Raw genomic sequence first — 15574 nt, 5'->3', positions numbered from 1 at the left:
ATTGTATTTATATTAGGCATTTTGCTGTCATACAACATGAAAATCTTAAACTTATATAGTCCTATAGCAAACTGATCCTTCTATTTGTTCTGAACTTCACCTGTTGCATGTTATTTAGCTATTGATACTTGCTTATTGTAGTGCATTCAGCTAATGGGTTAAAGAAATAAAAGATGGAGGCATCAATTGTTGTCTGCAACAATGAAAGCTCTGATTTCAAGTTAGTTCCCAAACTTTCCAGAATAGGGAAGGGCGATCATATTTATTACCTGGTTAAGTGTACAGGAATGTCAAAAGCATAGCCTCAGGACAGGATCCTCCCTAACTCGAAGTGAATCAGACCTTTTGTTTTAGGAACGAATGCAGCAAACTCATGGAATACCTATTGCTGGATGAGTGAAAGCACTTTGTGTAAGAAGGTTTAAGGGAAGAAGAGAAAGGGAGGGGGGAAAATGCGATGAGACATTTCTGGGTAATTTACCCAAACTTATGAGGTAATCATCAATCCCGCTTCTCTCACAAACGTTGGCATGCAAATCAAAGCTGATGACCAACCTTTATGTGGAAGTCACACCCACTTCCCCCAGTATAAAGAAAGGTATGGAAGTCTGGGTTTCCTGCACTCATCTATAACATCACAGGTAGCACTTAGAAAGACAGGCTTTGCAGTTACATCATGTCATCATACAGTATCAGACAGACCTCTACAGCATCCTCGAGTGGCCTGGGATTAGGTAGCATTGGTGGTGGCTCAAGCAGGTTGTCTATGGTTAGTCACAGGGCACCCAGCATCCATGGAGGCAGTGGTGGTAAAAATATCTCCATCTCAAGAGTAGTTTCCTCAGGTGCTAGTGGTCTAGGTAGTAGCTTTGGTGGTGGATTTGGTGGCCTAGCTGCTGGGGCAGGTGGCAACTTCACATCTAGCTATGGTTATGGCTTTGGAGGTGGACATGGTGCTGGAGAAGGTCTTCTGAATGGAGGTGAAAAGGAGACCATGCAGAACCTGAATGACCGTCTGGCCTCGTACTTGAACAAGGTGCACTCCCTGGAAAAGGCAAATGCCCAGCTGGAGATTCAGATTCGAGAATGGTATGAGAAGCAAGGACCAAGCCCATCTCGTGACTACAGCCATTATTACAAAATTATCGAGGATCTTCGTAACAAGGTAAGAGAAAGTCTAGTAATTATATAGCAGGTGCTTGCTTATATAACTTTGTATGCATCCCTGTACAGTTATTCATTTGCATTCCTGTCATGCAGAGTATATAAATACTACACTGACCAGTTATGCTGCTTTATATTATACAGAACATCTGTAATATTTCTACAGCAATTTGATATTTATCTGTTGTAATGAAACAACAGATAAATTTGTTAAATTATAAGTGATGATATAACTGCTATAAAATGAAACCGATATTCTTATATAATTTTTATTCTTAAATTCTATAGGTACAAAATGGGTGTATAAGTATGAAGTCAAGGGCAAGATTACCACTTTATTTGTAATCTATGTTTTTTGAAGCTGGGAATAAGCTCTTACACATCATATCATGTCACACATGGTATTAATGTGTTCTCATTAAAAATGCAACAGTGGTGATAAACTGAATGAATTAATGATGACTAAGATTTGATGGACAGGGTCCTACATTTGTTATAACATCATACTACTAGAATGAGTATATAATGTAACAGTGGCTGGGCCCTAAACAAATAAAAAGGTGGTGGGGGGGAGTGGTCACAGGAGACTTTTGCATAACTTGCACTAGTGACATCCTCATATCTCAGACTCATGATGGTTGATGATTATGATGTAATCATGGCATGACATGAATGCATGAATGTATCAGTTTAACACATGGCTCCACATAATTTAGTATTTAAATAAGGTTGAACAGATATATGATAGATTAGGTGAAAATTAATTATTTCCAAGTGGCTGGAGGCCTGAATCCAGATAAACAAGTACTCCGTCTCCTACATTTCTATAGTAATAATAACTATGTGCTATTTAATAAAGATAGAAGCATCTGGACCACACACAACCAATTTTTATATAGTTAGGTTCTGCTGTGAATAACATTCTTATGTGAAATAGGACATCTACTGTTAAAACTTAGTGAATACAATATTCTTTCTTTAGTTTTAGCTTTTTTCTTTCAGCCTATTTTTTGTGTTGCTACCACTATATGGTTCTTATGTTTTTATATAGCATATTGGGCCTGATTCAAAGATGGATGCTGTTAGGTCACTGCAGTGATGCTGACATATGCTAATGCAGCAGGAGGCATCTGATGACAAAAGACACCTTCCGCCAGCATTGCAGTTTCGGGTTCTGCATCTGAGGATGCAGCATTGGCTCACCATAGCAACCATCAGTTGCTTACTCAGAATGGGCAATGAAACTGCTCAGCCAGGGCAAGGAAATCTGCATCAGAAGACACAGATCCTGGCCTTGACATGCCAAAAAAACAGGGGCGACATGCCTCCATTTTAAAAATGGCCCCAATCGCCAGCCCCTATGTTGTGCATACTGTAGCATCCCATGATATAAGCATACTTGATATACAACTCAAATATATACAAATAGCAATTTGTGTCTATTATAGTTTTTAATTTTTATTTACATCTGAAAGGTTTCTGTAAGGAGCTGTGAATGCCATAATTGCTAATTATTGATTTTAATTCTATTTTTTGTCCCCGTAGATCCTAAATGCCACTATGGACAATGCAAGCACTCTTTTGCAGATTGATAATGCCAAGCTGGCTGCTGATGACTTCAGAACCAAGTAAGTGAAATGTGTTGAGGTTATACTTTGTATTTATTGCAAGGCACACAACACTTAACAGCCCATTGAACATGTCCACTGAGCTGAAAAATAAATAAACACATTTAAAAAAGATATACTTTACTGGCCTAGTCTAACCACTATAACGAGTGTGATGTTTATATAACTCCCGGAATATCAATACAGTTAAATATTTTTCTATCATCAAGGTATGAGACTGAACTATCCATGCGCATGAATGTAGAGGGTGACATCAATGGCCTACGCCGAGTCCTGGATGAATTGACCATAGTTAGGTCAGACCTGGAAATCCAGATTGAGAGCTTGAAGGAAGAGTTGGCCTACCTGAAGAAAAATCATGAGGAGGTAGGACAAATCTTAGTTTGTCATCCAGGTATTTCATACAATTAAAGACATCTCTAGGTGAAGATGTCCAAATGGTAAAGTCAAGAGCTGAATAACTATTATTTAGAAACCATTATGTCACAATACTATCTATCTATCTATCTATCTATCTATCTATCTATCTATCTATCTATCTATCTATCTATCTATCTATCTATCTATCTATCTATCTATTTAAATTGATAATCCAAGTAGCCTGATGTGGAACAATTAGTATAATATTTGAACACTAAAAAGTAAAGTTTCTTTGGTGTTAGTTTCAACAAATGAAATAATGTGACAAATGATGATATGGATAAAGTGAAATAATTACATAATACTGTAATGCCACAGTCCTTTGCAAGATAGGGAATGATGCAAATTCTGTTCCGCAGGAAATAAATGCTCTCCGAGGACAAACTGGTGGTCATGTGAATGTGGAGATGGATGCTGCCCCAGCTATTGACCTTAATAAGGTCCTGACTGACATGAGAGAGCAATATGAAACTATGGCTGACAAGAACCGCAGGGAAGTTGAAGCCTGGTACTTTAAACAGGTATGTCAAAATAGTGCTCTTTCGGTGTGTCTGTGTTATGGTTTTGTGTAGGTTGCATTCATGTCCTGCAACATACTCACCTTTGTCATCCATCCTAAAAGACAGAGGAACTGAGCAGAGAAGTCGCAAGCCACAGTGAACAGATCCAGTCCAGCAAAACAGAAATAACTGACCTCAAACGTACCCTCCAAAGCTTAGAGATTGAGCTGCAGACACAGCTAAGTATGGTAAGGCTTCTTCTCCACAGTACTCTTCATCTGTAACACAGATTACATTCAAATGGAATTTTGGAACAAACATTACTCTCTCTTTCTGCGTTGCAGAAATCGGCATTGGAAGGCACTCTGGCAGAGACAGAAGGCCGGTACTGCGTCCAGCTCTCCCAGATACAGGACATGATCAGTGGTGTGGAAGCCCAGCTTGCTGAGCTACGGTCAGATATAGAACGCCAGAGCTACGAATATAAAATCCTCATGGATGTGAAGACCCGACTGGAACAGGAAATCGCCACCTACAGACGTCTACTAGAGGGAGAAGATGTTAAGTAAGTTAAAAAATCAATTATTGACCATCAAAGCTACCAGAAAACCCATTGGTGAGTTCTAAGCATAAATGGGCTCTCTGGTACTACTTATACATGGAATATCTCACTTTTTTTTTTACCAAGAATACTGTAAAACGAACTAAAACAATGTTATTAAGTGTTTAGGGCCTGATTTAGCTTTGGGAATAGAGTAAGATATAGCAAGTAAATGTGAACCTAGACAAACCATGTTGCAGTGCAAAGAGTGCAAATACATAGATTTTTTTGCATGTAGTGTAAATACTGGCTGCTTTTGCATGTAGCCCACAAATACTGCACAGCTTTATTTTTACACTGCAATTTCGATGTCAGTTTGGACTAGGGGTGTGCACCGGCCACTTTTCGTGTTTTGTGTTTTGGTTTTGGATCTGGATCTTTCTTCGTGTTTTGGATCTGGATTGGTTTTGCCAAAACCACCCTTCCGTGTTTTGGGTTCTGGGTTTTGTGTTTTGGATCTGTATTTTTTTGAAAAAAAGCATAAAAACAGCTAAAATCACAGAATTTGTAGGTTTTTCTGCTCCTATGCTATTATTAACCTCAATAACCTTAATTTCCACTCATTTCCAGTCTATTCTGAACACCTCACACCTCACAATAGTGTTTTTATGTCCAAAAGGTTGCACCGAGGTAGCTGGATGACTATGCTAAGCGACACGAGTGGGCGGCACAAACACGTGACCCATCTAGGAGTGACACTGCAGTGGCAGGCAGGATGGCAGTTAGAAAAACTAGGCCCCAAACTGTACATAATGCAAAGAAAAAAAGAGGTGCAAGATGGAATTGTCCTTGGGCCCTCCCACCCACCCTTATGTTGTATAAACAGGACATGCACACTTTAACAAATCAATCATTTCAGCGCCAGGGTCTGCCACACAACTGTGGCTGAAATGATTGGTTCGTTTGGGCCCCCACAAAACAAGCTGGCAATTAATGTGTCCCTGCACAAACTGGCTCTACGGAGGCAAGATGTCATCCTCATCCTCCTCATCCACCGATTCCTCACCCTCTTCAGTGTGTACATCCTCATCCTCACAAAGTATTAACTCGTCCCCACTTGAATCCACCACCACAGGTCCCTCTGTACCTTCTGGAGGCTGGTCTCCCTGGAAGAGCTGATAATTCATTTTGATGAACATCATCTTCTCCACATTCTGTGGAAGCAACCTCCTACGCCTTTCGCTGACAAGGTTCCCGGCTGCACTAAACACTCTTTCGGAGTACACACTGGAGGGGGGGCAACTCAGGTAAAATAGAGCCAGTTTGTACAGGGGCCTCCAAATTGCCTCTTTTTCCTGCCAGTACAGGTATGGACTGTCTGACATGCCTACTTGGATGCTGTCACCGATGTAATCCTCCACCATTCTGTCAATGGTGACAGTATCATATGCAGTGACAGTAGACATGTCAGAAATTGTTGCCAGGTCCTTCAGTCCGGACCAGATGTCCAAACTTGGTCCTGCCTGCCCTGCATCACCGCCAGCGGGTTGCTTAGGATACCTAAGTTTTTTCCTGGCAGCCCCAGTTGCGGGAGAAAATGAAGAAGGAGCCGTTGACGTGTCACGTTCCGCTTCAGCTGACAGTGTGTTCACCAGCAGGTCTTTGCACCTCTGCAGGCTTGTGTCGGCCGGAAAGAGAGACACCACATAGGCTTTAAACCTAGGATCGAGCACGGTGGCCAAAATGTAGTGGTCTGATTTCAACAGATTGACCACCCTGGAATCCTGGCAAAGCGAATGAAGGGCTTCATCCACAAGTCCCACATGCCGAGCGGAATCGCTCCGTCTTAGCTCCTCCTTCACTTTCTCCAGCTGCTTCTGCAAAAGCCTGATGAGGGGAATGACCTGACTCAAGCTGGCAGTGTCTGAACTGACTTCACGTGTGGCAAGTTCGAAGGGCTGAAGAACCTTGCACAACACGGAAATCATTCTCCACTGCGCTTGAGTCAGGTGCATACCCCCTCCTTTGCCTATGTCATAGGTGGATGTATAGGCTTGTATGGCCTTTTGCTGCTCCTCCATCCTCTGAAGCATATAGAGGGTTGAGTTCCACCGCGTCACAACCTCTTGCTTCAGGTGATGGCGGGGCAGGTTCAAGAGTGTTTGCTGGCGCTCCAGTCTTCGGCACGCAGTCGCTGAATGGCGAAAGTGGCCAGAAATTTTTCGGGCCACCCAAAGCGTCTCCTGCACGCCCCTGTCGCTTTTCAGAAAATTCTGCACCACCAAGTTTATTGTGTGAGCAAAACATGGGACGTGCTGGAATTTGCCCAGATGTAATGCCCGCACAATATTGGTGGCGTTGTCAGATATCACAAATCCCCAGGAGAGTCTAAGTGGGGTAAGCCACTGGGCGATGATTTCCCTCAGTTTCTCTAAGAGGTTGTCGGCGGTGTGCCTCTTACTGAAACCGGTGATACACAGCGTAGCCTGCCTTGTAACGAGCTGGTGTTTCTGAGATGCTGCTACTGGTGACGCTGCTGCTGTTGCTGCGTAAGGTGATACATCTACCCAGTGGGCTGTCACAGTCATATAGTCCTTAGTCTGCCCTGTTCCACTTGTCCACATGTCCGTGGTTAAGTGGACATTGTGTACAACGGCATTTTTCAGGACACTGAGGACACTTTTTCTGACGTTTCTGTACAGTCTCGGTATCGCCTGCCTAGTGAAGTGGAATCTAGACGGGATTTGGAACCGGGGACACACTACCTCCATCAATTGTCTAAATCCCACTGCACTAATGGCGGATACCGGACGCACGTCTAACACCAACATAGCAGTCAAGGCCTCAGTTATACGTTTTGCTTCAGGATGACTGCTGTCGTACTTCATCCTCCTCGCTAAGGACTGTTGGAGGGTCAATTGTTTAGTAAAAGTAGTGGTGTTCCTACTTCCTCTCTGGGATGATGAACGACTCCCAGCAGCAGCAGCAACAGCAGCAGCGGCAGCAGTAGGCGTAGCAATGCAGGATCCTCCGGAGGAATCCCGGATAGGAGAGTCAGTCATGCCAGTGATATGGCCTGCAGGACTACTTCCGATCCTGACTAAGGAGGAAATTGACGAGGAGGGAGTTGACGGTGTGGTTTGCAGGCGCTTGGATACAACAGGACAACGGGATTTAGGTGTCCCTGGACTGCTTACGGTCTGAGCCAAAGTTTCTGAACTTGACAGTAACTTTTTATGAACGCGCTGCAGGTGCCGTATAAGGGAGGATGTTCCTAGGTGGTTGACGTCCCTACCCCTACTTATTTCACCTTTACATATGGTACATATGGCAAGACAGTTGTTGTCCGGATTTGGATAGAAATATTGCCAGACCAAAGAGGTGGAATGTTTGGTCTTCTGCCCAGGCATGACCGTGATGGGCTTTTTCATCCCACGGACAACAACTGTCTCCCCCGGAGCCTGATTTAAACAAACCACATCACCATCAGAATCCTCCTCGCCAACTTCCTCCTCAGCGCCAGCTACACCAGTATCCTCATCCTGTTGTACTTCAACAGTGACATCTTCAATTTGCATATCAGCAAGTGGACTGTGGGTGCTCCTTTCAGCACTTGCAGGGGGCGTGCAAATGGTGGAAAGAGCCACCTCTTCCCGTCCAGTGCTGGGAAGGTCAGGCATCGCAACCACCACCACACTTGGACTCTCTTTGGGGATTTGTGATATCTTCTTAGAAAGCACAGTTCTTCGCTGTGCTTTTGCCAGCTTAACTCTTTTGATTTTTTTAGTGGGAGGAGTGCTTCCATCGTCATGTGAAGCTGAACCACTAGTCATGAACATACTAGGGATCGACCTTAGCCGTTCCTTGCCACTCCGTGTCGTAAATGGCATATTGGCAAGTTTACGTTTCTCTTCAGCTGATTTAAATGTCTTTTTCAAGGTCATTTTCCTGAACTTTGCCATTTGGGATTGTATGTGCCCTCTACTATGACATTGGGCATCGGCCTTGGCAGACGACGTTGATGGCATGTTATCGTCTATGTCATGACTAGTGGCAGCAGCTTCAGCACTAGGAGTAAGTGGTTCTTGATCTTTCTCTATTTTATTTTTATCGGAGAAAGTTTGGTCCTCCATTTATGTTATATCGATTTGATATATACGTGCGGCTAAACACAGAAAATAAATTTTTTTTTGGTTCGGACTGGAGTGTACTTTGTGGGTTACAGCACCCTTTAACGGTCAAGCCAGCCGGCCCTTTACTTATGACACAGGCGCACTCTTGGCACTACTTTGTTGATGCACGTGCGGCTACTGCGCACACAATTCACAAACACAGAAAATAATTTTTTTTTGGTTTGGACTGGAGTGTACTTTGGGGGTAACAGCACCCTTTAACGGTCAAGCCAGCCGGCCCTTTACTTATGACACAGGCGCACGCTTGGCACTACTTTGTTGATGCACGTGCGGCTACTGCGCACACAATTCACAAACACAGAAAATAATTTTTTTTTGGTTTGGACTGGAGTGTACTTTCGGGGGTTACAGCACCCTTAACGGTCAAGCCAGCCGGCCCTTTACTTATGACACAGGCGCACGCTTGGCACTACTTTGTTGATGCACGTGCGGCTACTGCGCACACAATTCACAAACACAGAAAATAATTTTTTTTTGGTTTGGACTGGAGTGTACTTTCGGGGGTTACAGCACCCTTTAACGGTCAAGCCAGCCGGCCCTTTACTTATGACACAGGCGCACGCTTGGCACTACTTTGTTGATGCACGTGCGGCTACTGCGCACACAATTCACAAACACAGAAAATAATTTTTTTTTAGGTTTGGACTGGAGTGTACTTTCGGGGGTTACAGCACCCTTAACGGTCAAGCCAGCCGGCCCTTTACTTATGACACAGGCGCACGCTTGGCACTACTTTGTTGATGCACGTGCGGCTACTGCGCACACAATTCACAAACACAGAAAATAATTTTTTTTTTGGTTTGGACTGGAGTGTACTTTCGGGGGTTACAGCACCCTTAACGGTCAAGCCAGCCGGCCCTTTACTTATGACACAGGCGCACGCTTGGCACTACTTTGTTGATGCACGTGCGGCTACTGCGCACACAATTCACAAACACAGAAAATAATTTTTTTTTTGGTTTGGACTGGAGTGTACTTTCGGGGGTTACAGCACCCTTAACGGTCAAGCCAGCCGGCCCTTTACTTATGACACAGGCGCACGCTTGACACTACTTTGTTGATGCACGTGCGGCTACTGCGCACACAATTCACAAACACAGAAAATAATTTTTTTTTGGTTTGGACTGGAGTGTACTTTCAGGGGTTACAGCACCCTTTAACGGTCAAGCCAGCCGGCCCTTTACTTATGACACAGGCGCACGCTTGGCACTACTTTGTTGATGCACGTGCGGCTACTGCGCACACAATTCACAAACACAGAAAATAATTTTTTTTTGGTTTGGACTGGAGTGTACTTTCGGGGGTTACAGCACCCTTTAACGGTCAAGCCAGCCGGCCCTTTACTTATGACACAGGGGCACTCTTGGCACTACTTTGTTGATGCACGTGCGGCTACTGCGCACACAATTCACAAACACAGAAAATAATTTTTTTTTAGGTTTGGACTGGAGTGTACTTTCGGGGGTTACAGCACCCTTAACGGTCAAGCCAGCCGGCCCTTTACTTATGACACAGGCGCACGCTTGGCACTACTTTGTTGATGCACGTGCGGCTACTGCGCACACAATTCACAAACACAGAAAATAATTTTTTTTTGGTTTGGACTGGAGTGTACTTTCGGGGGTTACAGCACCCTTTAACGGTCAAGCCAGCCGGCCCTTTACTTATGACACAGGCGCACGCTTGGCACTACTTTGTTGATGCACGTGCGGCTACTGCGCACACAATTCACAAACACAGAAAATAATTTTTTTTTAGGTTTGGACTGGAGTGTACTTTCGGGGGTTACAGCACCCTTAACGGTCAAGCCAGCCGGCCCTTTACTTATGACACAGGCGCACGCTTGGCACTACTTTGTTGATGCACGTGCGGCTACTGCGCACACAATTCACAAACACAGAAAATAATTTTTTTTTTGGTTTGGACTGGAGTGTACTTTCGGGGGTTACAGCACCCTTAACGGTCAAGCCAGCCGGCCCTTTACTTATGACACAGGCGCACGCTTGGCACTACTTTGTTGATGCACGTGCGGCTACTGCGCACACAATTCACAAACACAGAAAATAATTTTTTTTTTGGTTTGGACTGGAGTGTACTTTCGGGGGTTACAGCACCCTTAACGGTCAAGCCAGCCGGCCCTTTACTTATGACACAGGCGAACGCTTGACACTACTTTGTTGATGCACGTGCGGCTACTGCGCACACAATTCACAAACACAGAAAATAATTTTTTTTGGGTTTGGACTGGAGTGTACTTTCAGGGGTTACAGCACCCTTTAACGGTCAAGCCAGCCGGCCCTTTACTTATGACACAGGCGCATGCTTGGCACTACTTTGTTGATGCACGTGCGGCTACTGCGCACACAATTCACAAACACAGAAAATAATTTTTTTTTGGTTTGGACTGGAGTGTACTTTCGGGGGTTACAGCACCCTTTAACGGTCAAGCCAGCCGGCCCTTTACTTATGACACAGGGGCACTCTTGGCACTACTTTGTTGATGCACGTGCGGCTACTGCGCACACAATTCACAAACACAGAAAATAATTTTTTTTTAGGTTTGGACTGGAGTGTACTTTCGGGGGTTACAGCACCCTTAACGGTCAAGCCAGCCGGCCCTTTACTTATGACACAGGCACACGCTTGGCACTACTTTGTTGATGCACGTGCGGCTACTGCGCACACAATTCACAAACACAGAAAATAATTTTTTTTTGGTTTGGACTGGAGTGTACTTTCGGGGGTTACAGCACCCTTTAACGGTGAAGCCAGCCGGCCCTTTACTTATGACACAGGCGCACGCTTGGCACTACTTTGTTGATGCACGTGCGGCTACTGCGCACACAATTCACAAACACAGAAAATAATTTTTTTTTAGGTTTGGACTGGAGTGTACTTTCGGGGGTTACAGCACCCTTAACGGTCAAGCCAGCCGGCCCTTTACTTATGACACAGGCGCACGCTTGGCACTACTTTGTTGATGCACGTGCGGCTACTGCGCACACAATTCACAAACACAGAAAATATTTTTTTTTTTGGTTTGGACTGGAGTGTACTTTCGGGGGTTACAGCACCCTTAACGGTCAAGCCAGCCGGCCCTTTACTTATGACACAGGCGCACGCTTGGCACTACTTTGTTGATGCACGTGCGGCTACTGCGCACACAATTCACAAACACAGAAAATAATTTTTTTTTTGGTTTGGACTGGAGTGTACTTTCGGGGGTTACAGCACCCTTAACGGTCAAGCCAGCCGGCCCTTTACTTATGACACAGGCGCACGCTTGGCACTACTTTGTTGATGCACGTGCGGCTACTGCGCACACAATTCACAAACACAGAAAATATATTATTTTTTTAGCACTTGGGGGGAGCACCCCTGATGGACAGAGCACCCCCTGGACAACACTACAGCACCCCTTTAGGACTGGGACACTGCACAGGACTTTGGAGTGGACACAGCCCCTATGGAGAACTGACTGCACAACACAGTCCAGCCAGCCCCTATGGACTTTGAAGTAGTGGACACAGCCCCTATTAACAACAGCAGCACAGCACAACACAGCCAGCCCCTATGGACTTTGAAGTAGTGGACAACAGCAGCACTACACTACACTACACTACACAGCACTAACTCCCACCCTCCCTCTTCACTGTCCACAGCCGAGTGAGAAAATGGCGCCGACGCGGGTACCTTATATAGGATCCAAAACCCGCGAGACTCGGAAGGCGGGATGATGACGTTTTGCCTCGATGTCAGATCCGAGTCAGGCGGGAAAAGTCGAGCCTGACTCGGATCGGACTCGGATCGGGGGGGCTCGGGGGGGTTCGGATTTCAGAAATCCGAACCCGCTCACCCCTAGTTTGGACACAGTCCTCCCAAATCTATATTTCTCTGCACATTTTACAACTGCCCCACCTGTAGTGCAGCAAGGTTTTACCAATATGCACAGTTACTTGCTACAGCTTACTCTATTCCCATAGCTGAATCAGGCCGTTAGTTACTAAACACCTTTATATACTATAAGTAAGTTAAAGCTTTCTACCAGATATGAGCCTATACAGTTAGGGGTTTTTAGTTGACTTAATGTGCAGATTTTGAAACTTTCCCTTTCTACAAGTCAGACGTACGGCATGTCTGCAACTTTTGCATAGAAATGTTTATAAAACCACCAGTATTACTAATGTAGCTATAGATACTTTATACAATTAAAATTACAGTAATTACCTGACTGTAACTGAAAGACATTGGACAGCAATAAAGCCATAAGACATGACACCTTTCTGTCACAGCTACAAACCTTTTAGTGACTGGCACTATAAAAAATTTGTCATACTGCTTGGATGCATTCATAGATTAATCTGTTGATTAGGACAGCCTTCAATATACAGTAGTCCTATACAGAGACAGATTAAGGGCCACATGGGGCTGAAAATAATCAAGGGCCTATTGTGCGAAGTGGAGGATGTGTGACCAGTGCTGTGTGGGTGTGGCCAGTGTCATGTGGGCGTGTACATTCCTTACAATATCAGCCACGATGTCTCCCTAAATAGATAAAACTAGAAAAAAATGCATCATTTTGAGAAAAACACTAAAATACATTAGTTATGAGCGACCATGTTGCCAGCTGGGTGGTTGTCATCATCATCATCATCATCATCATCATCATGTTATCATGATGATGGGCCTATTTATATGTGGAGGCCTGGAGCTGTAGCTCTATCCATCCCATTGTTAATCTGGTCCCATAGCAGAGGCGGGATGAGGTATGTGATGATGTCACTGTATGCGTCCTGTTGCAGTAAGTATGTATGAGGGAATCTATAAAATGGGAAATACATATTGTATCTGATTTTTTGGGTTCATCTATTGACTTTTTTTTTCTTTTTATACCAACAGCATTCCATACAAAGAAAGTAAGTACATGTTTGTAATGAGTAACATAAGATTGAAGGAATAAAACGTTGATAGATAAAAAATGCATTCTGCTATCAAACACATTTTTTGATCTACTTAAAATAAGATGAAATACCATAAAAACAGTGTCAGCACGGTACACTTTCATCAGGGTGTATGAAACCAACATCCTAAAATGTCAGTTTGATAATCATTGGGGTCAATCCAATTACCCATGAGTCCCCTCACGGCGCGAGTAAGTGAGGCTGTATCCTACACGGTGTCTCTGGACTCGCAGAATTTTGTTCGCAGCCTCATAGAAGCGGGTTTGGGTGCCATTGCCAGCGTTTGTACACCTTTGCAATGGAAACTTGCCACCTTTGCTAGTAATTGGATTGACCCCATTATGTAACATTTGATGCTATTTGCATAATATAGCAATTTGAGTAACTTTAAGGACCCGTAGTGCCATCTGTTCCACTTTGCTGTTATTGCATGGGATTGCATAATTTTCCATAATTTAGGAATGTCTCTCAGATTTCACTGTTTCCTGAGGAATTCATACACTTTAATCTCATGACTATAGTTTAGCTTTCTCAGCTGCTCTTTCCTTACATTCTAGATTAACACTATCTGGCCTAGATATAACTTTTTGTTTGTCCCCCCTAGATTTCCCTTGGCACCGTCACTAGAAAGTCCTTTAGCCCCTGTGTATAATCTGTATAAAAGATATGAATGCATTTATTAATATATTCTACTGGTGATAAGATGATAAAATGGTAGGCCTGATTATTATGCTGCCCTTCCTTCCACAGAGATATGAAAACATATGTGTATATGGTGCTTAGTTGTAAGATAAGTAGATCACAAACATGGGAGATGCAACTCCAGAACACTTTACACAGTCTGAATGTAATTGAGACAGCCACTAAATTCAGTGTTTATAAAATATCCTGGTAACAATTTCTCGTAAAGCTGTCACATGCTCTGGTCTCATCTTACTACTGCACAATCATAATTCATTTGAACAAAACATATAATTAATTATATGCATAGACAGTGCTATTTTTCTGCAGGAACAAGCAGGAACCTCTCATTAACTATGATGTAATGTTCTAGGCCCAAATGTATTTTCCATAAGATCAGTTTTATTTTAAAGTCCCTTCTTTTCTAAGTACTCTGTATATATATATAAAATTATTTTTTTATAGCTCCACCCTCATTAGCTCCACCCACAGTTCCTGAACCAATTTTTCCAGAAAAATAGCCCTGTGCATAGATGTAAATGAAATATTATGTTATTATATAAGCAAATTATTTTCCACAATGAATAACAATGCATTTTTGTTTTTCTTGCATGTTCTCATTTATTTTCACAATAAAAAATAGGTTGAATATAAAACCTGTATTTTACTCTTTTGAAGTAGTCTAACAAACCATACCACTTTATTTATAGGTCCTAAATCCTCACGCCAGTATCGCACCATCATTCAGGAAACTGTTGATGGACAGGTTGTTTCAACAAAGGAGGAAGTTCACAGAAAGTAATAACCCAAATCAGCCTCCAAACTCAGCACAGAGTCTCATTGACTTACATATAACTTGTCTAATGTAACATGCTCACCAACAGTCTAAGGTAAGCCACCTGTTGCTTACTAGCTCTGGCTCACAAGGCATGTTCTAGTTTGTAGCTCCATAAATACTGGAGAGCCACAGGCTGGCTGAGCCTTCTGTATAATGCCATCTCTCTTTTAAGCAAACAATGAGAAAAACTGTAATATGCCCAATCAATGGTATTTTGTGCAGGGTTCATCCTTAATGCCAATGTAATGTCTGTGTTTTCTGTATCCAATAATACCGTTCCTTGTGCTGCTTCTTGAAGCCTTCTTATGTTTTCTTTTCTAATAAAGTTATCAGCTTTTTCATGCATTTTTAAGGTGTCTTTATTTTTTGTTACTGTATTTTCATATATGGATTGAAAGTTAAAGTTAGATTACAAAACTCAAAAAATTGGGTTATATTTACAGTTTAGGCCAGCTTGGCACATCTAGTTCAGATGAAGTGGCTGAACAGAAATGGTGTCTTCTATTTTTGAACAGCAGGAGGCGGTGACCAAGGTATGTAGCCCCGCCTCCACCCTAAAATGCAGTGAATCATGGCTTTACATAGCAGGGGGCGGGGCCGCAATGACGAGTCTGCAGCGCCTCCTTCCAGCCCATCTGACAGGGTTAC

The 15574-nt window shown here is 43.4% G+C and overlaps 1 protein-coding gene across 1 annotated transcript; it reads left to right on the top strand.

The window, feature by feature from the left end:
* Positions 1 to 587: 587 nt before the first annotated feature.
* Positions 588 to 15251, top strand: LOC148521817 (keratin, type I cytoskeletal 19-like). The gene is made up of 8 exons (XM_088474682.1): positions 588 to 1165; positions 2710 to 2792; positions 3002 to 3158; positions 3572 to 3733; positions 3835 to 3960; positions 4057 to 4277; positions 13346 to 13362; positions 14799 to 15251. The coding sequence occupies exons 1-8, from the start codon at positions 677 to 679 to the stop codon at positions 14888 to 14890; spliced, it is 1347 nt and encodes a 448-aa protein (XP_088330808.1). The 5' UTR covers positions 588 to 676; the 3' UTR covers positions 14891 to 15251.
* Positions 15252 to 15574: the final 323 nt, after the last annotated feature.

The sequence above is a fragment of the Taudactylus pleione genome, unplaced genomic scaffold, assembly GCF_031769625.1.
Source record: "Taudactylus pleione unplaced genomic scaffold, aTauple2 ptg000155l, whole genome shotgun sequence".
NCBI classification, from domain to species: domain Eukaryota; kingdom Metazoa; phylum Chordata; class Amphibia; order Anura; family Myobatrachidae; genus Taudactylus; species Taudactylus pleione.
The sequence above is the reverse complement of the archived record's forward strand: the minus strand, read 5'-3'. Positions and strand labels throughout refer to the sequence as shown.